This window comes from Hyperolius riggenbachi, chromosome 2 (genome assembly GCF_040937935.1).
Source record: "Hyperolius riggenbachi isolate aHypRig1 chromosome 2, aHypRig1.pri, whole genome shotgun sequence".
Classification (NCBI taxonomy): domain Eukaryota; kingdom Metazoa; phylum Chordata; class Amphibia; order Anura; family Hyperoliidae; genus Hyperolius; species Hyperolius riggenbachi.
Genome location: NC_090647.1, coordinates 170,813,332 through 170,841,043, shown reverse-complemented (window position 1 = coordinate 170,841,043; position 27,712 = coordinate 170,813,332). Strand labels below are relative to the sequence as shown.

The 27,712-nt window shown below is 41.0% G+C and overlaps 1 protein-coding gene across 4 annotated transcripts in view; it reads left to right on the top strand.

The window, feature by feature from the left end:
* DIAPH3 (diaphanous related formin 3) overlaps positions 1-27,712 on the top strand; it is an 847,513-nt gene that overhangs the window by 404,932 nt on the left and 414,869 nt on the right. For all 4 annotated transcript variants that reach the window (XM_068267828.1, XM_068267829.1, XM_068267827.1 and 1 more), the window contains 2 exons: positions 4,989-5,285; positions 9,985-10,099. In XM_068267828.1, the coding sequence (XP_068123929.1) occupies positions 4,989-5,285; positions 9,985-10,099 (412 nt within the window). The remainder of the gene's footprint in view (positions 1-4,988; positions 5,286-9,984; positions 10,100-27,712) is intronic.

Genomic DNA, 27,712 nt, shown 5'->3' with positions numbered 1-27,712 from the left:
TAATAAACTGAGGGAGATTGTGTGGGGGTGGGCTTTATACTGAGCTAATTGTTTAATTTCTTTAAAGGTGTTTCCAATTTGAGGGGGGAGACTAACACAATCTCAGGAGGGCCGTCCTGGAGGACTTGCCGGAACACTGCTACCAGGTAAGCAGCCGGCACTTTCCCATTGGTGTCTTGTCAACTAAATCCTAATTTTAAAGAGAACCAGAGATGAAGCACCCTCATGTATTTTATTACATTTATCAGTGGGAACATGACAGTAAACACCTACCCTGCTTTTAGTTTCATTGTTATCTGCTTAATTAGTCTATTAGCAACTGTGATAAGAATGCACCGACTATTCAGTCGAGGTTTGACCTGGAATCATTATAGCTGAGTCACTCTTCTGTGTAGTCTTTTCAAGCCCAAGCCTTCCCCTCTCCTGGCTTAGATTTCATGCTTTGCATACTGAGAGCTGTGATGATATGGGAGAGGCTGCTGCTCCTGAGAGAGAAGCTCTGTGGCTGTAATATGATCCCTGTGTGCTCTGTGTGCACTAGATACTGATAATAACGGCAGTTTCATTCCTATGAGAGACACTTCCTACAGGCAGATATCATACCAAAATGAAAGCACATAGATGAAAGGCTGCATTTAGCCTAGATAGCAGCATAGTCTCATATAGCCTAGACAGCACATCCAGAACAACTGATAACCCGGAAGGAGAAGGGATATGAGCCGGCGGCCATATTTGATTTTTCCTGGAGCAATAATGGATAAAAAATACTAAAAAAAAGGCACACCAGAGCGGCAAAATTATCAGGTAGAGCATTTATTTTTTACAAGCTATCAACTGATATGTTTATTTTGTGTGAAACGTTCATCTCTGGTTCCCTTTAAGAAAGATCAGTGTGTGAGCAGACCTCTTCAATTACGGCAAACAAAGTTGCTTTATTTATCTAGCATATATTTAGCTGTCTTTGGCACATGTGCACAACAAGCAGGAACATTGGAGTCCAATGTCCACAACTAAGTCCATTATCTTTAAGAGATTAGTTTTATTTAGCCATGCTGTCAAGAGTCCTTTGATTTAAGGGAAGTTTAAGTTTTAGTGACAGGCCCACATTATAATCCATTAATCACTAATTGGCACACATGCATCTCTGTTTTTGTTAGGGTTTTAACAGTTTGCTTTAAGGTTTTCCTTTAAAACAGTTAGAATAAATGATCCTGATGATTTCGGCCTACAATCTAAACCTTATGCTAGGTACACACAATGCAATTTTCTGACAGGTTTACTGTCAGATTGATTATTTCCAACGTGTCCGATCTGATTTCCAATTGTTTTCCATTCATTTCTATAAAAAAGTTTGGAAATTTGATCGGGATTCAGATTGGACATGTTGGAAATAATAAATCTGACTGTAAATCGATCTGAACATTGCACTGTGTGTTCTTAGCATTAGATTTTAGGCTGAAATTATCAGGTTTTATTGTTGCAATTATGCAAAAAGCAAATACATGTTTGTTTTACAAACCGCCATAGATGTGAAAAGGAATGTGTCAGTACATAAAGACTGGCAGCTGACTCTACCTCACCATCGTTCATACCACCAGCAGCACTTTGCAAAACCTATGTCTACATTGATTTATTTAATATTTTGCGGAGTGGGGCAATGCTGCTCCATAATCCACCATTGTTTAGTGATAGAATATGGAGCAGTGCACCCCATTTCAGCGCAATCAAATGACGCTGTCCATCTCCACCACTCTAAAAAGTGCACAGCCATGCTTTGTAAACATTATCACAGGTGGTGGGGAAAGGGTGCTGCCTGGGCTTCTTTTTTTTCCTGACATTAGGACTCTTTTACACTAGGAAATGCAATCGCGATGCAAAGCAATCGCGTTTCCATCGATCTCCACTGCTTGCGATTCTGCCGCTGTGCATATTGTATGAGCACACATTTGAAAATTGTGCATGTCGGTAATTGCAATTCGTGGAAAAACAAACCCCATTAGTGGAAAAACAGCACAGCAATTTACATTTACAACTACAAGTCACATAGAGAAAGGCTAATAAGACACACTGAGATTTAGAGGACAAAAATCAGGGAACAAATATGCTTAACCTGGTGATCCATGGTACAGGGACATCTTATGGGCCTTTCCCCCCAATTATGTGCCGCTTGTGCCTTCCTTGTACCTCTTGTCCCCCCGTGTCCCCCTCCTCTGTCGCCTTGTGTTCTATTCTGTCCCTGTGTCCACTTCTGTCTGTCCCCAGTGTCTTCTTCTGTTTGTCCCCCTGTGTTTTCCTCGACTCCCTTTTTCCTCCTTGCCCGCCCCCCATGTCCTCCTTTCCTCCTCGCTCCCCCCCCCCCCCCTTCCGTGTCCTTCTTGCTCTCCCTGTGTCCTTGCTCCCCATGTCCTCCTTACTCCCCCTGTGTTCGCTGCTGTCCTCTTCGGTCCACCTGTGTCCTCTTATGTCCTACCCGGTCTTCCTGTGCCCTTTTCTGTCCTACCTGGTGTCCCTGTATCCTTTTCTGTCTACTTGTGTCCTCCTGTGTTCTGTGTCTTCCTCTATCCTGTGTACATAGGAGCAGCTTATAAGTTATTACTACGGAGAGAGTGCTTTGATTGGCCCCAATGATGGAGCTGTGGTCCCACCAGCAAGCCCATCGGCTCCAGTTAAGAATGGGAGCAGTGGGTGGCAGTGATTGGCGGCTGTGGGGCATTGCATCCTGCCTGATTGATAGATTGCTTCTCTGAAGCCTGCTGAAGGGTATGTGCATTTAATTCCTGCTGATGAGAGCAGCGTGCACCTATCACAGCTATACTGCTGCAGCCTCAGGGCACCCCTGGCTTCCCAAGCACAGTGACTGGAGGGACTCAAAGCAGCAGACTGCTTCAATAAATATGTTTGTGGGAGGACACCTTGCGTCAGTCCGAATATGTATTTTTCGCACTTTAAGATGCACTACTGACTTATCCAACCATCCCCCGCCTCTGGTTTCTAACTTGTGAAGTCTAAGTTTACAATCTCTCTGTCAGCCTACCCATACACTTATAGATTTGCACCTGATGTTGCAAAATGATCGATTCATCTTTGTTCGGAATCGATTTAGATAGGAATTCTTTATACACACGGCACGTAGGTTTTCAGAAGATTCCAGCAGAGAATCTATTCGAAATCTATTGAACTGCAGTGTACAATGCATTGCTTTGCTGTGGTCCGCTGATCGAACACTGCTTCTGTTCTGCCTCTGATTGACCTAAATTTTCTATCCGGTCCTATTGCTACTTTTGCTCAATTTTAGGTCAAAATCAATTGTAAATCAACTGAAAATGAATCATTTTTTAAAGATTCCCTGCAGATTTGATCACTCTGATCAAATCTGTTGGAAAAATCGATAAGTGTAAGCGCACCTTTAGACATGCAAGTATTAGGTAAACAAGGGGTCTATCTGTCATTAATACTTCACAACCATTGAGGGATTACCTTCCTACTTTGCAATTTGTTGTAATTAATGCATCTAAATTTTTATTTAAAAAAAAAAAAAATGTCTATACCGCCTTTGAGGTTTAAATGTTTGTGTTCTAACGTGTCAATCTGGAGGAATAAAATCTGAAGAAGGCTTACAATATATCCTCCAGTATAAGCTGTCCTGAGTATGTTCATGCCAAAACTTTAACCCCTCAAAAAGCTTAATACTGTGAGACCTGCATATAAGCCAATCCACCAATATCTCCCCCAGCCTTCCCCCGTGTATGTGATGTACAGCGCTTCCCCCTGTTTACGTGATATACAGTGCCCTCCTCCACCACTCCACCACCCTGTGTATTGGATGCAGAGTGCCATGCTTGTATTGATAGCTGCCTCTCACTGCTCCTGGTAGCCATTTTCCAGTCTCCCCTGCAGCTCTTGCTGCCAGAGGTCCAGGGTTTTGCTTTTTCCCCCCTCGTTTCTTGCAGCCATCTTCTTGTCTCCCTTGCAGCTCTGTACTCACTGATGACCTATAGTTAGGAATTCAGAGCTGCAAGGGAGATGGGAAGATGGCTGTCCGGGACAAGAAGAGAGAGAAGCCCTAAACATCTAGCGGCAAGAGCCGCACAGGATATGGTAAGAAGACTGCTAGGAACGAGGAACGGTAACAGTAAATACACTGCCTGCTTCCAATACATGCACTGTATAAGTCCCACACATCTGACTCCAATATAAGCTGGCACCCCCACTTTTAAGATTCCTTTTTGGTCTAAAAGAGTGTCCTCATTTTTTAAGTATATTGGGTATTAGCCCAATGGTTGTTTTTTTTTTTTTCTTTAAATTAACTAATACATGGTATCATCCAAATGCAAATCTTCCTTTTAATACTTAACGCCACAGACCCTGAGCTAGAATGCAAATCAGATGCTTCTGACTTATGTTTGGCTAGATTAGCAACATGCGTGTTTCTGACACTACTGCAGCCAAACAGATCAGCAAGATGCCAAACAACTGGTATTGTTGGAAAGTAACCAAATATGCCAGCCCCCATATGCCTCTTGCTTAAGATTTTCTTTAATGGCAAGTAAGTTTGTACCAGCCAGATTCATCAGGAAAGGAGAGTTATGGAAGATAAAAATCCATATTTTTTTTCTTATGCTCCTGTGAGTTAGTATTATATGAAAGCAACACAAAAAGTTTCAAAGTAGTGCATCATTTTTCTTTTTGTAGGTAATCCATGCATGTCGTTTTTACCAACAATCTTTTTTTATTTTTTTCTTTTCTAATATGTTACACATATGCGTGCTGTTTTTTGCACTTCAACGCTGGTCTAAAAGCTAAAAGGCTGCATAATATGGAACTGTATCTAGTTATATTGATTTTTTTTCCTTCTGTGTTTTATAAATTGCTAACTGTATATGTTTGTATGTATGTTTGTTTCCCCTCTGGCTTTTTACAGAATAAATAAAAATAGCAATATGACAACAGTAATTTCTAAGTCATGTAACATTTTCTTTTTATCTTAGTATGGCATCGCTTTTGACCCAGACAAAGTGTCTATTAGAAACTCAGGAAGTGCTCCACCCAGTGGTATTCCACCTCCGCCCCTGTTGCCAGGAGGATGTGCACCCCCACCACCACCTCCCCTGCCACCACCACCGCCACCTTTACCTGGAATGGCAGGGGGCCCACCAGGGGCTCCACCTTTACCTGGATTTTTAGGAAGCCAGAAGTGCCCTCCAGTGATGTCCCTTCCATTTGGTTTAAAGCCAAAGAAAGAATTCAAACCAGAAACTGGAATGAAAAGGCTCAATTGGCAACAAGTAATGTATTTTCATGTAGCTGTTACACGTAGTTCTGTCTTTCTTTAAACATTGTAGATGTATTTTTTTCTATGAAAGGGATTTCAACATGTGCAATAATATTTCAATATTTATTCATAAATTCACAAGGAAACTCCATAGAGACTCAACAGCCTTGTTAAGTACTAGGTGGTAAAATTACATATGCATTCAAGCACTCTTAATTTTTGCATGATCTGAATCCTATGGTGTGGTGGCTGTTTTAAGTCCAAGGACACAGTCACCTACAATAGTCAAGCATGGCTAAACCGCGTGAACACGCACGCACGCACATCATTTCCAACATTTCTCCCTCCCATCCCATTTTTTTTTTTCGTTTTATTTATGGGTTTTGTATCTTTTACATGTTTGTTTGTTCTTTTTTTTTTTATTCTTTTTTTTTTTATTAAATTGTGTGTTCATTCAGTGCCAAGTGTAACCTTTTTAGATGATTATTCTGTACAAGTAAACATAAAGTATATTATGCAATTCATGCATTTAGCAGGTAGTAAAGCTGAATCATTCTACTTTATAATGAGTTAAACGGGTGACACTGTAGAGTGGGGTTGAGGGTGGGTGTTGCGTGTTGAGGGCACAGCCATTCTGTTTGCACCTTGGCTGTCTTTGCTATACATAGTATGTACACAGAGGGTTATAATCTCGGTTAGAAAGCCTAACATACTTTGCAAGGGGAATAGATAGTATGTGTTTTGTAAATAATAATACTAAAAAATAAAGGGGTTGGGAGTTTCTATGTTATTATTGGTGTAAAATGTATTTTTTTGTGAAATATTGCTTAACTTATTAAATATTCAGTGGTGATCAATAGTTGTTACATTTTTAGAGAAGGCAAAAGCATGCAGAGCCAAATGGATAGTCCCTTTACTGGGATATTTTTTGATTTCATGTTTTTTTGATCAACTGAGACTCTTACTTTAGTTATTTAAAAAATGCATTATAAATTGGAAGTTAAAGCACTGAAATAGCCTTAGTTGCATGGGGTTTTCTCCCACATCCCAAAATACTTTTTGGAAGTGTAACTGGCTTGCCAGAATGGTAGGAACATTAGCATGTTAGTCCTATTAAGTGGTGTTAAAGGAATACTATCGATTCACATATTTTTTTCAATTGACACAGGAATTGTTTGGGAAGTGCTGCTAAGTACTGGTAAAGTGTAGAGAAACCGAGAGCCCAATAAAGTGTAGTATGTTAAGCATAAATGAAGTAAAGGTTATCGTGAGAAAATTATACTCACAAACATGGGTTACCACACAGGCAACCACTGTATAGGCAGGTGAGGAGATTAGACCTGTCCTCACTCAGGGATAAGAAGTCGCTCTCTGTAGATGCGAAAGGGGGTAGATCACCCCTCCACCAGGGGTGGACACGGTATAGCAGTAGGAGAACAGAGGCGCCAGCAGGATAAAAGTGGATAAAAACTTTAAAATTTGCTGGGAGGAAGTGGTGGACTTACCTCCATAAAGCAGACACGAAAGACTGTCTGAATAGTAGTCACATTTATTAATTAGTACCCCAAAACAGTGCAACGCGTTTCGCAGGCCCAGCCCGCTTCATCAGGCAATAAAAATGGGGACAAATGGGGACAAGACAGAATTTCAGCAATAGCAGCTGAGGCGCTACACCTGCTATTGCTGAAATTCTGTCTTGTCCCCATTTTTATTGCAACTCTGGCTGTGCATTGAAGCAGACACCCCTTCTGCAATTGATTTGTCCCAATATAGCTAAATCCTACCCTCCATAATTTACAGTTGTTGCCTCTGATATTTAACAGGAAAAGTAGGAAAATGTTTACACAGCTACTTAGACAGTATTTGCACACTGTCATTTTAGAACACTTGGGTATGGATAGTATTCCTTTAAGTGATTTTATTCATTTAGTAAAGTCTGTAAATTGCTGCAGAGAATGTTAGCATTGTGGTGTTATAGATACAATTTGGGTATTCACATTTTTCTTATTTTGGATGAATACACATCACCACAATGTAATACAGTAGAGTCTATTTATAGTAAACTTCAAGAGACCTAGCCAAGTAGTTTAGCACTTCAGATACTTCACATTTTTGCTATATTAGAATTTGTCATGCATTGCATATTTATACATTCATTTGCCCGGGACATGGAGACTGGGTTTACTATAGCCAGAGGTTCACTATATTAGAATTTACTATAAGGACATTCTACTGTATTTATTAATTTACAAACTTTTTATCAGTAATATTTACGTTTTTCACATCTGCAGAGTCTGTTTTCTACCCTAAGTGTGTCCTAATACAGTAAAATCATCTTATGTAAAGTAAGCTTCAAGGGACCTGGCCAAGTAGTTTTACTTTATCAATGTTTACTATATCAGGATTGGTCATACATTGTATATACATAGAGATGCATAGTCGGGACCCAGGGACAGAGTTTACTATAAAAAAAATACTCTATTGTAATAGGCATTTTTTAAAGGGCCAGTCCTTTTGCTAATGTATGTTTCTTCACAGTGACAAGTGTACTGACCTGGGAGCTCAACCTTAGAAATCACATTAATAGACTAACTTAAGCGAGAGGGATATGGAGGCTGCCATACTTATTTCCTTATAAGCAATACCAGTCGCCTGGCTCTCTTGCTAATCCTCTGCTTCTAATACTTTTAGCCATAGACCCTGAACAAGCATGCAGCAGATCAGGTGTTTCTGACCATATTGTCATATCTGACAAGATTAGCTGCATGTTTTTTCAGGTGTGATTCAGACACTACTGCAGCCAAATAGATCAGCCGGATAGCCAAGCAACTGATATTGTTTGAAAGTAAGTAAATGTGGCAGCCTCCATATCCCGCTCACTACAGTTGTCCCTTGAAGACCCATGTCTGATTTAACAATCTCACATTTTCAAAATATTAAAATATCTATTAATATATATAATCTAACTGAAGAAAAACCCATCCCTCAATAGTATGATAAGTCACCACCATACTCTTAAAGTCAGGACTAGAGATGTTTAAAGAGATGCAAATAATTACAGCTTATATGCAAATTGTATGTCCCTTGCAATTGGACCAGTCCTTTAAAGCTGGAAGTGAATCTGATTGGCCCAGTTACAAGCTGCATACAATGTGTATCTACATTCAAGCTGGGGTTATTTTCATCACATTGCCCATAGTGTTTCTGAAGGTGTTTATTGCATACATTGTATACCACTACTTTGCTCTGTAACTTTCTTCTGTGATGTAAGACCATGGCATTATTGCTTTACTAGCATGCCGTGTTAGCAGCATGAGTCCCTTTTATATACTGTGTGTTTACACACCATGATTTGGGGTCTGTAAAATGCAGTGTGACTGTGTAATTCAGCACTGATGTACCTCATGCTGCGTTTTTTTTTTTTCCTGAAAGAAAACACGCAATGAAGATGGATTTTCTGCATTTTCATTCTGCACCCAATTTCCCCATTTGAAATAGACTAAATATGTTGCAGGTTTTAAAACTTAGAGCCAACTTGATGGAGAAATATCCTCCTAAAAGTGTCTGCTAATCATTGAACTTACCCCATGTTGTTGATCAATTGGAATACTGGCGCTTAAGGAGCTTGAGTCTGTACCGAAGGCAGTATTCTCCTCACAAGTAACCAATCCAGTTTTTAGCTCACGGAGAGGCAGATGAAAGGAAAGACGACATTCTCATAACAACAACATAGCTACTAATCCAGGAATTAGTTTGTGGAGATTTGGAGAAAAAATGGTGGTCTTATGCCATAGTTCCTGCAGTCATATGTGTTTATTTCAAAGTGACCAATTGCAAAAAAAATAAGTTAATCCTCTAAAGGGGTAAAGCGAGCGTGATGGAAAAGTGTCTGCATCTTGTCATTCTGCTTCTTAACCTACTATCGAGCAATTTCTTTTTTTCTAATTGATCTACAAATGGCAGAAAAAGCCAGCTTCTTATTCTAGACATCTAATATGGCAAAACACTCGTGTTTTTTGTAGGAAGTACATAATCAACACCAATTTTGCTCCGCCTCTCACTGAGCTATTATTTGGATTTGTCTCTCACTCTTAAGGCCCATACACACGTCGGATTTCCGCGAACGACGGGTCGTTTGAACGTCCCGTCCCGTCGTTCGCCCGCTAAATGGGGCGTGTGTACAGGCTGTCGTTCGCCGGGCGGATCGCTCAAACTCTTATCAAGCGAACGACCGTCTGTACACACGCCCGATTTAGCGGGCGAACGACGGGTCGTTGGGACGTTAAAACGACCCGTCGTTCGCGGAAATCCGACGTGTGTATGGGCCTTTAGTCATTCACTCATTGAAAAAGAGTGACCTATTGAATTGTTGTTGCTTTATTCGCTTGTTTGAACAATACCTTATATGGAAAGTGCTATTATGTGCTTGGAACTGTTTGCTTCAGTAATTTAAGGTTTTCCATTTAATTTACAAGACAATGCTTGGTCACAGTCTCTGGACTTTGGATTTGTTTGTCCTCATCTGGCTAGAACAGTACAACCAGTAAGCACATCTAAATCCTGTTGGGTGCTGCTTGCATCACTGCTATACACTTTTATAAATTCTGAATACCATGAATCTAATTGTTTAAATATGGGAGATTGAATACATAAAGAACATCATGTGTAAATATTATCATTATTCTTTAGCTCTTAATCTGTTTAAATTTTAGATTAAACCAAATGAAATGACTGAGAACTGTTTCTGGTTGAATGCTAAGGAAGACCGATATGAAGACACAGAATTATTTTGTCAACTTGAGAATGCTTTCTCATGCCAGAGAAAAGGTAACTTATTAGAAAAGCATAGGTACACTTGAATTTTTTTGCAAAATAATGTGTCATCAGACTATAGACAGACTACGTGTCTGTACATCCTCGGCCCATCGATGTCTGTTCCCGCACCCATCTGACAACATCAATCTAAAGTGTGTTTGGTCCTTTAGTCCGAACTTTGGCTGTTGATATGAAGTGGCTGTCTGGTAGAGGCGCTTACTTATGATGGCCCAGATCCAAAAGAACTGTTGTTGTACAGACCTGCTGAAGTCCTGAGAAACCTGTTGTCCAATTTTAGTGCTTTAAAGGAGTATTGTAACCTTAAATAAAAAAAAAGTTCAACTTACCTGGGGCTTCTACCTGCAGTCTTTGGGAGCCTGTGTGCTTCCAAAGACAGGCAGCTCCATACTGTACCTGCGTGAGCGTGCGTGACAGAGAGCTCTCTAGTCTAGTGCAATCGCAGTACTAAGTATCTTTCAGTGGCAAAAAGCAGTATTTGACCACACTGGTTGAATACTGCTAGTGAGGGAGCCAGAGCTTGAATGTTGGAACAGTGAAAGGAGAGGGAAGGCTCTATAGAACCCACCCAGAGCCTTCCCTCTCCTTAAGTAATTATCTGGTGGTTTGTTTTTTTAATTTATTTATTTTTATACTGGTTCCCATTCACTTTAACGTCATAAAAACACCTTTCATTACAAAAGGGAGTTGGTGGTGTGATGTGTCTCACTCCAATCACAGAGCTTGCTCACACAGCTGTCCTATGAGCAGGGGCCATGGTGGCAGTTCATACCGAAGGCAAGGTGAAACCGTCAGATATTCATCACAGTGCCTGTTTAAGAAGGATGCATCTTGATCACTACATGTTTCGAGGTATATTCATACAGCTCAGCTCTGTAAGATGATACAGAGTAAACGCTGCTTTTTAGAGCTTTTGTAGTGGCAGTAGAACAATCGCCTGGTGACCTTTTTTTATAGTTTACTTTGCAGGGTAATGGGAAGTGATTCTGTACAGGAAATATATCTGCGCTGCACTGTTTTTCTCATTCTCCCTAAGTGTTTTGTCTCTGTTATGTGCAAGACATTCTCCACAATCCACATTACGGCATAATGTAAAATGAAATAAATTGGTTGCTTAGCTCTTTCGGTGCCTCACCAGGTTATAACTCACACTTGTTTTCTTGTTGTCTAAATTTTACTGGATGTTTATAGGTTAGCTGCTAAGTTCCGCCAGCAACATCCCAGAAAAGTATATTTTCTCTCTTGTTCCTGCATTTAAAGTGTCATCAGGAATGTTTCTTACTTGTACAATGATGCATCCTTAATTTTTCTTTTCCCGTATGATCTTATGGCTCACTGGTTGTAAAATAGTATTCAGAATGGAAATTCAGCACTAGCATTTGCCTATACTTTATAGCAATGTCACAAGATGTCACTCTTGTTCCTGCTTTTGATATAGAAGATTTTCCTCCTGAGCTGTCAGTAGCGATTTCTGTGGACTGTGTTTTATATCTTTAGTTCATCCACTTAAGTAGTTCAGTGCCACAATGACACACATGCTGACCTTAGATCAGTCATTGTGTGATATTGCATTCTTCCCCCTTTATTGAAGATATTTAGCCAGCCTTGCCTTTGCCACATCATTTCTCCCCAAGAAATTGGAATGTAATAAATTTAAAATTCGCTTGAAAATTAATTATTGGTGCATGTTCTCGGAGCACGGAGATATTAAAATGGAGGATTTCAGCCCATCTCTCGTGAATATACTTGCTGTTAAATGAATGCCATTCATGGGGCAGCAGAAGCAATAAATCTGATCTATTAAGAAAAACAAATTCTCCTTCAATGAAACTGAAATTTTACAGTCCCGGGCTATGTCAATGCCAAGGGGGAAAAATATTATATATAACACGCACACACTCTTTCAGTAAAACACACACACACACACACACACACACACACACACACACACGCTCTTTCACTAAAACACACACGCTCTTTCACTAAAACACACACGCACACACACACTCTCTCTTTCACTAACACACACACACACACACTTTCACTAAAACACACACACACACACACACACTCTCTTTCACTAAAAAACACACACACACACACTCTCTTTCACTAAAAAACACACACACACACTCTCTTTCACTAAAAAACACACACACACACACACACACACACACACACACACACACACACACACACACACACACACACACTCTCTTTCACTAAAACACACACACACACACACACACACACACACACACACGCTCTTTCACTAAAACACACACGCTCTTTCACTAAAACACACACGCACACACACACTCTCTCTCTTTCACTAACACACACACACACACACAGACACTCTCTCTCTTTCACTAACACACACACACACACTTTCACTAAAACACACACACACACACACACACACACACACACACACACACACACACACACACACACACACACACACACACACACACACACACACACACACACACACACACACACACTCTCTCTCTCTCTTTCACTAACACACACACACACTCTCTCTCTCTTTCACTAACACACACACACACTCTCTCTCTCTTTCACTAACACACACACACTCTTTCACTAAAACACACACACACACACACACTTTCACTAAATCAATCTCTTTCTCTCTCTATCTTTCTTTCTCTCTCTCGCTTTCTCTCTCTTTCTCTTTCTCTCTCTTTCTCTTTCTCTCTCTCTCTCTCTCTCTCTCTCTCTCTTTCTCCCTCTTTCTCTTTCTCTCTCTTTCTCTCTCTCTCTCTTCTCTCTCTCTCTCTCTCTCTCTCTCTCTCTCTCTCTCCTCTCTCCTCTCTCCTCTCTCTCTCTCTCTCCTCTCTCTCTCTCTCTCTCTCTCTCAAAAGTGAGTATACCTTTTTTTGTAACTATTTTGTCTTTTCATGGGACAACTCTTGAGGAGACCACACTGATACAATGCTAAGTAGTCAGTGTACAGCTTGTATGACAATGTACATTTCTTGGCCCATCAAAATAACTTGACACACAATCATTAAGGTCTACACCGCTGGCAACAAAAGTGAGTACTCCCCTTAATGAAGCTTCACATGTTGCCACAAATGCTCTTTTATTCCTCCATGACAAAGCTGGTGAATGTTAGAGACCTTTCTCTCCTTTATTTTAGGATGCCTCAGAAATGCTCAATGGGGTTTAGGTCTGGAGACACGCTTAGCCATTCCATCACCTTTACCCTCATATTTTTTATTAAGACAGTGGTCATCTTGGAGGTGTGTTTGGGGTTGTTATCATGTTGGAATACTGCCCTGTGGCTCATTTTCTGAAGGGAGGGAAATCCTGCTCTGCCTCAGTATGTTGACAATAAGTATAAGTAAAGTAAAATAAGTATAATTAAGATAAGTATAAGTATGTTGACAAGGTTCCCTCAATGAACTGTAGCTCCCCTGTACCAGCAGCTCTCACGCAGCACCAAATCATGACACTCCCACCACACTGCTTGACTGTAGGCTAGACACTTTTTCTATGTACATTGTTGCTGCCACACACACTTGAGACTATGAACCAAACAAGTTTAACTTAGTCTTATTAGACTACATAATATGGTTCCAGTGGGTCCACCTCCTAAGTCTGCTTCTCTTCAGCAAACTGTTTGCGGGCTTTCATGTGCATCATCTTTAGAAGATGCTTCCATCTGGGAGGAGAGCCATGCAGAGCAATTTGATGCAGTGTGGGACATTTGGTTTAAACATTTTAGGACTGACTCCCCCCTTCAACCTCTGCAGCAATTCTGCTATCACGTGTATATCTATTTGCAAAAGACAACCTCTGATACGACACTGAGCACGTGCACTTAACTTCTTCGGTCGACCATGGCAAGGCCTGTTCTGAGTTGAACTGTCCTGTTAAACCACTGTATGTTCACCATGCTGCAGCTCAGTTTCAGGTCATTAGCAATCTTCTTAATGCCTAGGCCAGTTTTATGTTGCACAACAATTATTTTTTTAAGATCCTCAGAGAGTTCTCTGCCGCGTGGTGCCATGTTGAACTTCCAGTGATCAGCATGAAAGTATGAGAGCGATAACACCAAATGTAATACACCTCCTCCCCATTCACACCTAATAAGTCACATGACCCCGAGGAGGGAAATTGTCTAATAGGACAAAATTTTGACATTCTTCTCTTAGGAGTGTACTCACTTTTGCTGTCAGTGATTTAGACTTTAATGGCTGTGTGAGTTAATTTAATTGGACAGTACATTTGTACTGTCCAAGCTGTATACTGATTACTTCACATTGCATCAAAGTTTCATATCTTCGGTGTTCTCCCATTAAAAGATATATAAGAAATTTAGAAAAATGTAATGTAGAAGGTGTACAATTTTAAGTCTAATGGCTCTGAGTTGCGTATTTTCAAGCGCACCTGAACGGATGTGACCTGATGAGCTAAACATGGGTACATGTTGTACCTATGGCACTTAGAGCTTGTCTTTTTTCAGTCTTATTTTAATTTTATTTATTTTTTTCAATGCAAATGCTAATGGAAAACTGAATAGAAGGCAAAGCTCTTTTGTCTATCCGCACAAAGACTTGTGATCACAACATAGTGCTGAAACACTTAAATTAAAATTATTTACCCTGATGCTGAATGAAGCTGATTCTACTTCACGCCGTCATGGCTGCTGCTTACACTTTACTCTTCAATAGCAGCTCTGACACTTTGTGAAAACATGAGACTGCAGAAAAGGACTTTTTACCTTCACTACTACAGATCCAGTTAATTATATCAGAAGTTCATTTTCGTTTTCAGATTTGCTTTAATTTAAAGTTATTTGGATAAATCTTAGTTTCCCCATGTGGAAATGACAACACTTTTTTACATAGTCCCACTCATTTCCGGGCTCTGTTTGGGGCAATTTTCTGCACATATGTTTGTGATTTCTCAGTTACATTTCTTTTGTCCGTTGGTGCTAGTATTAGAAAAACTAGGCCTGCTTTATATCTGTAGTTACCATTGCTCAACTTGAGGTAAAAAAAGCTGTGCCTATAAGTAAATTAAGAGCCATTATGAGGCTGGAAAGCAAGAATTAAAGCTGTTAAAAAAATCAAACCTTAGGATAACCAAAATCAACTGTCTGTAATATAAGGAATGCACTGGTGAGCTCTGTAATCACACAGTAGGCTGGTAGGCTAAGGAAAAAACTACCAGATTACAGTTGAAAAAAAAAAAAGTACCTAACAAAACCTTTAGAATTCTGTGGGGGAAAAAGTTGGGGACAGACAGGTTTGAGTGTAACCTGTATCAGTAGTGGCAAGAGGAAAGTCTGGAGATAAAAAGGAACTGCTCAAACACAGGTCATGTGTTAGACTGGGTGGTGAGAGGGTTGTGGTTTGGGCATGTGTTGCTGCCACAGCACAGTACTTCATCGGCAACAAGATAATGATCCCTAAGATACTGTAAAGGCAAAACTATAATTTCTTAAATCTAAACAATGGAAAATTCTTGCATTGCCAAGCCAGTCGCCTTATTTAAATCCAAGTGAGCATAATTTCCGTATGCTGAACAAAATGACTCAAATGGCCAATTCCCCAGAAAGAGGTGGAGTTGAAGGTGGCGGCAGTAGAGGTTTGGCAAAACATTACCACTCCACATCTGGTTATGATGTAGACTTCAAGCAGTTATTAGAGATATGCAACAAAAATAGTATTGACGTTTTTAATATACCTACTATAATGTTGTAGTTACTACATGGGTTAGCTGACATGTTTGCAAATAACTTTGAAGTCTTAAATGTTGGATTTCAGATGTTACACTGAGGGGCTATAGGATAAAAAATGTCTGTGTCCTCAATGCTATGGGGAGAGTACGTACATGCGTGTGTCACTGCAGCAGCTTTGTGCTACTGCACAGGTGCAAGCAGTCTTACGCCTGCACAGTGTGGCCACGCTCATTCACGTATGGGAACACAGCTGCAAGCTTTGGGGGTTCCAGCGCTGGAACAGCAAGGTGGAGGGGGACAGGCAAAGCCTTTGGAGTAGCCAGAAGCTTTCCTCTGCCAAGGTAAGTATGTATTTTTTTCTTTATTTGTTACAGGTTTGCGTTATGGGTTTTCTGTGTATGGGTAGGCCATATGGAATGGAATGTAGAACATTACGTTTATTCTGTTTTAAGATAGCACATCATAGATTGTTTATCATGGATTTCAAATAGTTAAATTTATTGGGCTGTATGTTAATTCTTAATGCTGGTGTTCTAAAAATTTACTTAAAGGGAAGGTCCAAGCAAAAAAAAAAAAAAAAAAGAGTTTCACTTACCTGGGGCTTCTACCAGCCCTATGCAGCCATCCTGTGCCCTCGTAGTCACTGCTGCTCCAGTCCCCCGCTGGCAGCTTTCTGACCTCGGAGGTCAGGGCCGAATTGCGTACATTTTTACACATTCCCGCTAGTGCAGGAACATTAACACATACATTTTTACGCGTTAGTGGTGCAACGCGTACATTTTTGTTCCTGCACTAGCTAGAATGCGTAAAAATGTATGCAATGTGGCCCTGACCTCCGAGGTCAGAAAGCTGCCAGCGGGGGACTGGAGCAGCAGTGAGTGACTACGAGGGCACAGGATGGCTACATGGGGCTGGTAGAAGCCCCAAGTAAGTGAAACTCATTTTTTTTTTTTTTTGCTTGGACCTTCCCTTTAAGCCCACAGATGTCAGTTCAGTTTTAGACTATAATATTTTTTTATCATGTTACAACACATAAAGTAATAGCTTACAGACAACTCTACATACAGTGCTGCCCATAATTATTCAGACCCCTGGCACATTTTGACTTAGTTACTTCTATTCTACCAACAAGTAATTTTTTGATGGAAAATGACATAGTTGTCTCCCAAAAGATAATTAGACCATGTACAAAAGGCATTATTGTGGAAAAAAACATTTCTCAGTTTTTACTTAAATTTAAGCAAAAAGTGTCCAGTCCAAAATGATTCATAGCCTTCACAAACTGTCACATTCTGTGGGAAAATCCAAAGTTCTATACCATTCCAAATAGTCCAAGCTATTGTAAAGCATCCTGATTACCCTCATCAATTGGGCACAGCTGTTTTAATCCATTCAACAGGTGAAAAACAGAAGCTCTCTGCAGTTGGTTTGTGGACAGTCCTGGCTAAGACAAAGGAGCTCAGTGAGGCCCTGCGGCTGCGCATTGTGGCTGCTCACAAGTCTACAAGGCCATTTCTAAATGTGTTCCAGTGGCTACATTGCAAAGTATTATTAATAAATACAACATGTTCTGCAATGTGGAAAATCTCAGAGGACGTGGTCGGAAGCCAAAAGTGACACCTGTGCTGGCCAGGAGGATAACGAGAGAGGTGATAAAGAATCCAAGGATCACCACCAAAGCCATCCTGGTGAATCTGGGCTCTGCTGGTTGCAATGTCTTAAGGCAGACAATCCAACGGACACTGCACACTGCTGGGTTCCACTGATGCAGAACAAGGACACCAGTTCTCCAGATAAGGCACATAAAAGCTTGCTTGGCCTTTGCAAATGCTCATCTGGACAAAGAAGACGACTTCTGGTCTTCTGTGAAACAAAAATTGTATTGTATGGTCACAATGATGTTTCCTTCATTTGGTGTAAAAAAAGGAGAAGCCTTCAACCCAAAGAACACCATCTCCACTGTCAAACATGGTGGTAGTAACCTAGTGCTTTGGGGTTGTTTTTTCAGCCAATGGACCAGGGAACCTAATCACCGTAAATGGCACCATGAAAATAGAGTAATACATGAGAATTCTCAATGACATCGGGTAGTCTGCAGAGAAACTTGGCCTTTGGCACCAATGGACATTTAAGCATGACTATGACCCAAAACACACAGCAAAAGTGGTGAAGAAATGGTTAGCAGACAACAACATTAATGTTTTGGAGTCCTGACTTGAATCTAATTGAGAATCTGTGGAGGGAGCTAAAGATCATAGGGATGGCAAGAAGATCCTCCAACATGAAAGATTTGGAGCTCATTGCTAAAGATAAATGGGCAAAAATACCTGTGGAGACATGCAAAAAGCTGGTCTGCAATTGTAGGAAATGTTTGCAGTAATGGCTAATAAAGGCTTTTCTATTGATTATTGAGAAGGGTTATGAATAATTTTGGACTGGACACTTTTTGCTCAAATGTAAATAAAAGCTGAGAAATGTGTTTTTTTTCCCCACAATAATTCCTCTTGTACATTGTCTTATTATCTTTTGGGAGACACCTATGTCATTTCCCATCAAAAAATGACTTGCTAGTAGAATAAAAGTAACTCTAAGTCAAAATTTACCAGGGGTATGAATAATTATGGGCAGCACTGTTGAAACTTTGGGAAAAAGTACTGCATTAGCCTGCTGCACAGAAAACTCACACATTGGTTCTCTGGACATGCGTCAACAGCTATACAGGCAATTAGGAAAAAGCCTGTGGCTTTGGTAATTTGACACATCAAATGAGCTTACTGCCAAACTTGAATTTGAGAATTCAACATTGCATACAGATTTGCATTATATTTACCAAAAAGAGGGTATTTGCATCTCATCACCCAGTCAGTCTTCTCATGGAGGAATCTCATTTTGCTCTTTATTTTCAAAAGCACTTCACTGAATGAGAGTTGCTCAGTTCAACTGACAAGACCACATTTTGTTAATGACCATTCCAGGGAGGACTTTTGTAAAAGAAAAAAAGAGAAAATTCTGAAAATCTTAACGAGAGATTGAGTAGTCCAGAACCAATCAAATGTGTCTGATTTTTACTACCTACTGGTAGTACGAGTCACAGTGATAGCTAAAAGCAAAAATAATTTATAGTGCACTTTGCTGTGAGAAAAATGTCTTACATTCATGTGTTTACTTATATATGAAGTTTTTCAATTGTTTAACTTTTAGTTGACTTTTAAGATTTCACTTTAAGTAACACTGAAGCAAATTTTAAAATTAAAAGATACTCACCTAAGGAGAGAGAAGGCCCTGGGTCTTATAGAGCCTTCCTGCTCTCCTGCCATTCTCCACTTTTCCCCACATGCTCCCCTGATAGCAGTCCACGACCATTTGGTCGTGGGCTGCTCTCATCTGGATTGGGGAGACTTCAGCAGTCTTCAGAAGCACTTGGGCTTCTGAAGACGGGCCTCTCTGTACTGCACATGCGCAAGTGCTTTCTCTGGCACCTGCACAGTACAGAGCTGCTGGTCTTCGGGAGCCCGAGTGCTTACGAAGATTGCCGAATTCTCCTGCAGTGGGAGATTCGAACGGAGGGGCCTGCAAGAGAACGAGGTAACTGGCAGGAGAACGGGAAGGGCCTTCCCTCTCCTTAGGTGAGTATCTGTTTTTTATTTTGAAATTCACTTCAGACTTTCTTTAAAACTCAGTTTGGTTCTATGGATTGCCACAACCACTGACTTTTTTGTCTCCCTTTGTGTCAATTGTAGGATTTAGCTTTTAATGTATTAAGTATAAATACATATTGTATTCACAAATGTGTCTGCAGCTCTGAACAGAAAACTAAATGCATTTAAGTGTATGTTTGCATGGTCTTTAAAAGCAGGCTGCAATTCCATGATATTAATGATCACAGTTCTACTTTTTTTTTTACCCATCTGCTCCATTAACTCATCATCAAATAGTTAGCCATTTTATTTCTAGTAAAATTAATAAATAACATAAGTTGTTTTGCTTGTGTTTATATACTGCACATTGGCTAACACTGTTTTTTCCCCTCCCTTCCTTGCGCTTGGCTGCTTGCTTCTGCTTGCCTCCATCACAGCTATAGAAGGTTAGTGCATCTTTCACCCTTTCTTTGTGAGCTTAATCTTTCATGCTTTATTTTGCTGCTTTTATTTTATGCTACTAAAGTATTTTTATTTTGATTACCTTTGATGATCAATTCTTTCATGCAGGAAGCCACATATGAGCTATGGAAACACCATGTGGTACAGCGTGCGATTGTGTTTGTAGTTATATTTAAGTTTATGCATTTTTTTTTACAAACTTTGTGTGTGTGTGTGTGTGTATATATATATGTGTGTGTGTTTGTGTGTGTGTGTGTGTGTGTGTGTGTGTGTGTGTAAACATGTGTCTACTTATTATCCTTTTAAATAATGCTTGGTTTCAGTGAGACTGCATTAGAGCGAAATGGCAGAGCTTGTCAGAGAGAGAGAAAATGGCAAGAAAGAGCTAAATGATGTGTAGAGAGAAAGCAAAGCGATACAGAAAGTGTGCACTCAAAGTGCCTTATAGGGATGGAGAAAACAGTGTCACAGAGAGGCCAGGACAGTGCATGGTTACGCAGAGAAACCAAGAGCTAGAACAGTGATGCTGAGCTGCCGAGCAGAGAGAAAGTTATGCAGAAAAACCACAAAGAATAAACCAATTCAGCTCCTTGTTTCTCTGCACATTAGTATGCCCCTGTCCTAATTAACATTGTCTCGACTCAAAATTATAATGGGGATGGCTGTCTTTTGACTCATTTTTATAGGAAGCAGATGACTGTGACAGTTGTTCTCAGTCAATACCAACTATAAACCTAAACATCTTCAAAGAAACACTATAGTGAGAGGAAAATGGAGGGGGACATATGTATATACTTTTATATAAGGCCAATTGCTTGGCAGTCCTGCAGATACCTTTGGCTGACTTAGTGTCTGAAACACATACCTGAACCAAGCATGCCAGACTTTAATAACCGCAAATGATGTTCATGCATGGTTTGGGACAGTGGCTAAAATCCACAGGACTGCCAGGTAATTGGCATAGTTTAAAAGAGAAAAAAGGGGCATCTATCACGTTTATCCCCTTACATGGTCCTTTCAAGGATAAACTTTCCTATGGGCAGTTCCTAAGACTTCTAAGGCTATGTATCAAAGCGGCTTCTAAGGCTCAAAGATGCTGCCTTTAACAGGGAATCAAGAGCCTTGTATATAAGATTAGGACAGAAATGATACTCAGAGTCTTGAGAAAAACTATAGATTGATCATAGGGACAAATTGAAGTGATTTGCTGCATTTGAGAGGTGTTTAGAAAAGCAAAAACAAAATAAACACATTATCACTGAAGTGTGAGGGCCCTTTTCCACTAGCAGTCGCTAGTGTTCACGCTGAACGCTAGCGATTGCTGAATCGCAAAATGTAAAAAATTACCGGCGATTTCCCAATGTTTGCGATCGCGATTTTCTTTAAAAGCTATCAACTGATATGTTTATTTTGTGTGAATCGTTCATCTCTGGTTCCCTTTAAATGGAAGATACATTGTAATAGCTTTGAGGATATATTAATATAAACTGCTTGCAACAAAGTATCCTCATGGTTCCTTTTCATAAGCCTTATATTCTTGGAAGTGCTGTATAACTTAATTTCTGTCATCTCTGGGTTCAGCTGCTGGATGGGTCAGTCATGTGTAGCTATATAACAAAGTCATAATAATAATGACTGTCAAACTGCATTTCACAGAATCCCAATATTACACTTGAAGCAGTGTGCCTAGATAATGGAGTAGAGCTTAGCAGTTCACAGGTGTGACCAGTGTTATGTTCTTTGCCATCTTTTCCATGGACGGCAGAACAGCTCGCTTGTTGGGCTTGTTCAGCATCCCGGGTGCTGGCTGAATGGTAGCGTTTGGTACCAGGGGTGCTCTCAACTTCAAATTCGGATGAAATTCTATAAGGGTTATTCAAATTTCATCCTACTAATTACAGCAGCTGTGTGGGTAGCCGAAGGGGGGTTAATCTTACCCATCAGGCGTCTTCTTGCTCCGTCCCTCGGCACCTCCCACGCTGCGTTCCAGTCTGGCGTCATGTGACTATACACTTCCTCCTTCAACCCGGAAGGAGGAAGTGTATGTAATCACATGACGCCGGATTGGAACGCAGCGTGGGAGGCGCCGAGGGACGGAGCAAGAAGACGCCTGATGGGTAAGATTAACCCCCCCCCTTGGCCACCCGCACAGCTGCTGTAATTAGTAGGATGAAATTCGAATAATCCTATTCGAATTTCATCCGAATTCGAAGTTGAGATCATCCCTGGGTAACACCATGCGTCTCACGTTTGATATGTGATGGCGTTACCCCTGCAGTCAAAAAATGTCAGGTCACGTGTCTGAGGACAGCAACAGTGGTAGAATCTGCTGACCGTCTGCCAGTGTATGGTCACCTTATGAAGTGTTTAAATTTGAACCTGCTGATGAATGTTCCTTTGTATGTTTAAAGTGTACCCGAGGTGACATGATGAGATAAACATGTATATGTACACTACAAAATATATTAACCAGGCTGTTTCTCTTTTTTTATTTTTCAATCAGAAAGAGTTATTTTCTCGGTATGGAAGTGGCAGTTTGTCTTGTCGATACCTTGTCAGGAATACAGTAAACATCACTGAAAAGCAAATCACTGTCATAAAAGTTTTCCTGGCAGAATACAACTTCTGCCAGGGAAGAGAGAGATTGAAAAGGGTCAATAGTTCATATATTTTATCCCTGGGACACTTAATAGATGGCCATTTAGCAGAGACAATAAAACATCCAATCTACTTTGTAAATGTTTAAAGGGAACCAAAACTGAGACGGATGTGGATGTTTCCTTTTAAACAACACCAGTTTCCTGGCAGTTCTGCTCCTCTTTTTGGCTGCAGTAGTAAGTGGATCACAAGCCTGAAACAAGCATACAGCGAATCCAGTCTGACTTCAGTCAGAGCACCTGATCTGCATGCTTGTTCAGGGGCTGTGGCTGAAAGTATTAGGGCTCGTTCCCACTATCGCGAATCTGCATGCGTCCAACGCATGCAGATCCGCACATGTAATGCAAGTGGATGGGCCTGTTTCCACTGTAGCGTTGTTGAGGTGCGTTTTTTTCAGCGGGAAAAAAATGCACAAAAGAGCCAACGATTTTGCCTGCGTCGGGAATCCGTGCGAATCGCCGCTAATGTATTTAATAGTAAAAACGCATGCGTTTGTTACATGCGTTTTTACCCGCGATTTCGCGTGCGATTTCGCACCTTTTTCAATTTTATTTAGCCCTGGCAGTGTCATGGTTAATTTCGCATGGCACCCTGCCATGCGAAATCGCATGCGAAATCGCGGGTAAAAACGCATGCGGAAACGCATCCGCATGCGGTTTTACAAGCGTCGGAATGCGGCCGAAATCGCGTCGCAACAGTGGGAACGAGCCCTTAGAGACACAGGATCAGCAGGAGAGTCAGGCAACTGGTATTATTTTAAAAGGAAAAATTCATATCCTTCTCAGTTTAGGTTCCCTTTAAATATGAAATAAAACCATGGGATATCTCAAAAAAAGGATAAATGCAATTGTTTGTCTCAACAATTTATTTACACCTCGGGGTCATTTTAATGTGTTAAATATATTTTTTTGTTTTGTGTTTCTCAAAGGGAACCTGAGACGGGGAGATAGAAGACATTTGTACATACCTTTGGGTTCCTTTAGCTCCCTCTGGCCTAATCCCCCCCCCCACGCCGCCATCCTCTGCCTTCTGGATCCTTGGTAACGGGTCCCGTAAGTTTTGCTAGTCGGGGCTTACTACACATGCGCGGTCTGGACACATGCGTCCCCTGTCAAGCATCTGCTGCTGGGAGCATTGTGCGCCTGCGCAGTACTACTGCATAGGGGCAGAACACTCCCAGCCATGGAAGCTAGATGGAGGAGCGCACGCAGCTGCACCGCTCATGCGCCGACTGGTTAAAACTTACGTGACACGTTATTGAGGATCCAGAAGTTGGAGGACGGCTGCATGGAAGCAATCAGGCCGGAGGGGACTGGAGGAAGCCCCAGGTAGGTCTTAATATTTACTATCCCCCGTCTCTGGTACACTTTGAGGATTAATTAATTTCCTTTAAATCACATACATTTATACAAAATGGGCTCCGTCTTTATGAAACTTCTGCATTGTTTTTCACAATAGGCTGCTGTGGTCTTTCTTTGTTTTCTGGGTATACCATGCATAATTATGTTTATTCACTTCTAAAATATGTTGGAATACTCAGACTGATTTTAGTATTCACATATTGGTGTCCCATTTAAGTGTGACATTTAATTTCTTTCGGGGAAGATCCGTAATGTAATGTCTGATAGGCAGTCTTACCAAGATGGATTGCAACTCAGAGTTAAACGTACGGCGGAATTTCAAAGTAGCTTTCCAATTGGATGAGAATGAATAGCAAAACAGAGCTTCTCTTCAGCTTATTTAATGTGACAAAGCCTCACATATCTTACATTCATAAGCAGGATGAAATTTGATTGTTTCACATCTGCCCTTTATAAAATCTAAACATTTACAGATGAACGCTGCATAATGCACACATTTACTGTTGGGATAACAGTCTGCACCATGCTAATCTATTTTATAAGGTGCTGCTGTGCTGATCATGAGTCAGATTGCCATTTGACAAGCCCCTAATCTCTGCTTTAGACTATAATGTGCCTCCCAGGTTTTGTCTAAACCAGTTATCAATATGCCTGTCATAATGTAACCTTAATGACAAGGAAAGAAGCCTTTCATACCGAGGAAGGTTAAACTTTTATTATTCTCTTCCTTTTTTTCCACTCCTAAATCAAATGCATAAGTTCAAACTCTTGTCTAGTGACACGTTTCTATGCCTTTGATTCAACTTTTCAGAATCAGTAGCATAGATTTAGTACCTGAATAAATGCAAAGTTAGGCCTAGTGCACACCAGAGCGGTTCGGCTGCGGTTTGCGATCCGCTTGCGGGTGCGGATCCGCTAGGGTAATGTATTTCAATGGGCTGGTGCACACCAGAGCGGGAGGCGTTTTGCAGAAACGCATACTCCAGGGCTGCTGCAAATTTTGGATTGCAGATGCGTTTCTGCCTCAATGTTAAGTATAGGAAAAACGCAAACCGCTCTGAAAAACGGCACTTCAGAGCGGTTTGCCAGGCGTTTTTGTTACAGTAGCTGTTAAGTAACAGCTTTACTGTAACAATATATGAAATCTACTACACCAAAACCGCAAAATGCTAGCTGAAACGCTACAGAAAAATAAAAAAAAGCGTTTCAAAATCTGCTAGCATTTTGCGGATCTGCTAGCGTTTTTTGGTGTGCACCAGGCCTAAAACAGTATACCTATAAAGTCTGACAGGATAGTCACACAGAGGCGTATGCATTTGTTTAAATGTAGCTTTTATTTTAAAATGCAGGTTGCAATAACAGCTATAGTTTGCACTACATTTTCTTTGTTTACATTTAAGTCATTGGGCAGAACTGGGGAAATTTGCCAAGCAAGGCTGCATAACAACCAAATATATATATTTTTTTCCTTACTACAGTTTGGACCATGTGCCCTATTCTATTGATGAACTTGCTCTCCTTATTAAAGTAGGCTACCAGATATCAACTTAAAGGTGGCCATACATGGTACAATTTTTCAATTAGATAATTTAGTTAGATTATTCCGTTAGATCGAATATAAAGATTTTTCCAGCATGTCCGATTATTTTTCCCGAAAAAACGGGATAATCGTTCGAATTTCTTGATCGAAAAAAAAAAAATATTTTCAACTTTCATTCAATTCGATCATTTAGATCGAATAAACGGGAAAATCGAAAGTTTTTATTGTACCGTGTATGGCCACCATAAGTCCCCCTCAATGAGGATCATTGCCCCATCTCTAATGCATAGAAGTGGGAATGAACCTTTTGTCCATATGCACTGGGCTTGGTAGGAGGGGGAGGCATTGGTACCCTTATCTTACAGAGCCCCCGTGAGTGCCATGTGAGCTGGTACAGCTTAGTTTGGTAAGACCCATGCGGGTAGGCTCAGCCATCTTGGTAATACCAGCCTGCATGGGTGAGAAGGCGTTAATAAAAGCTTTGGATGTTAAGCTTTTTTTTCTTCCCGTCCTCAAGTCTGGGTCTTTGAATTGAGTACACTGGATCCTTCCATTAAAGAAACACATATTTTGACTAGTTAAACCCGATTAAAGAGAGTCTGAAGCGAGAATAAATCTCGCTTCAGACCTCATAAATAGCAGGGGCATGTGTGCCCCTGCTAAAACGCCGCTATAGCGCGGCTTAACGGGGTCCCTTCACCCCCAAATCCCCCTCGATACACCGGGGGAGCGCTTCCTGGTTGGGGCAGGGCTAACCGCCGCAGCCCTGCCCCACGCGCGTCTGTCAGCGCGTATCTCCGCCTCTCCCCTGCCCCTCTCAGTCTTCCTTCACTGAGAGGGGCGGGGGAGAGGCGGCGATGCGCCGCTGACAGACGCGACTGGAGGCAGGGCTGCAGCCGTTAGCCCTGCCTCCAGGAAGAGACAGCCAGCGACTTTTTCACGACACACTTTTGCGGGGGGTGGGTTGGGGGTGAAGGGACCCCCGTTTAGCCGCGGGATAGCGGCGTTTTAGCAGGGGCACACGTGCCCCTGCTATTTATGAGCTCTGAAGCGAGATTTATTCTCGCTTCAGAGTCTCTTTAAGGCCACCTCCTCTGCTATATAGGTGCACCTCCCCCTCTATTTTCAATTTTCACTGTTTCTGAACCTATTGGTCACATAGGCTGTTCTTTGATTACAGATTTAGGCTAAGGGTCGTTAGGACCTGTAGACCTAGGCCAGTTTTTCTGCAGGCAGTTATAGCTACAATGGTGGGCTGGCATGGCATTGTAGCCTGTAGCAAACAGTTGTATGGAGTATTTTACCTTTAAACAGTATGTTGGGGCTGTGTGGACTGTCATGGCAGTGGAAGCCTCCATTGCGCAAGCTGTACTGCGCATTGTCTTGGAGATTAGAAGGGGTAGGACACGCAGAAAGGTTTACGCTTCTGGGTCATGCAGTCTCCTTCTGCCTACATCACGATGCCAGTGAGAAGGCCGCCGCTTCCGCCGCTGGCTGGGCAAGCGGGGAGACACACCGTTCACACAGTGCGGCCAAGCTCCTACATGAACAGAAGCCCAGTCTCATGAAACATGTTCAACATGTCACCGTCAAAAATCTTTGACGGTTAGCCTTTGAAAATGTAGTACTTGGGTGCCCAAATCCAGAGCTGTCCGAAAGTAAATTCTTTACACATACCAATATGTAAAATACACTACTAGTCTTCCAAGCAAATTCAGCTTACAATCAGTTTCCCAGAATGAAACCTTTTTTTTAGAGGCAGGGGGCCACCAGTTTTTAACTTGCTTTATCCTATGAAAACTTTTTACATTGCTCACTAGCTTTTGTAAAATACTTCTTAATAAATATGCTGATAACTGCATTCATCTTTGCTTTTTTCCCTTTTATAAGAAGTAGCAGTGCAGCCTTCACATAAGGAAAGCTGTAAGTTTATCTGTGTTATGAGTAGTGTTAGTTCTGCTGTGTTTCTTTAGCATAGTGTGCCTCCTTCCATGCTTAACTACTTTGCTTTTAGTCTATAGCATAGATATTGGGCACATAAATTCTGAGGTGTACTTTCCTTTCCTTTATAGCTGCAGTAGCATTACCTCATTTGACTTGCAATTTTAGCACATCCCATAAAGTACTGTACGATTCTCCTGTACAGATACTGAATTATTAAAATAGTAGATGTGGCTGGTGGATTCTAAATTGTCAGTTTTGAAGAAGTTGTTGTGCTGTACTACTGAA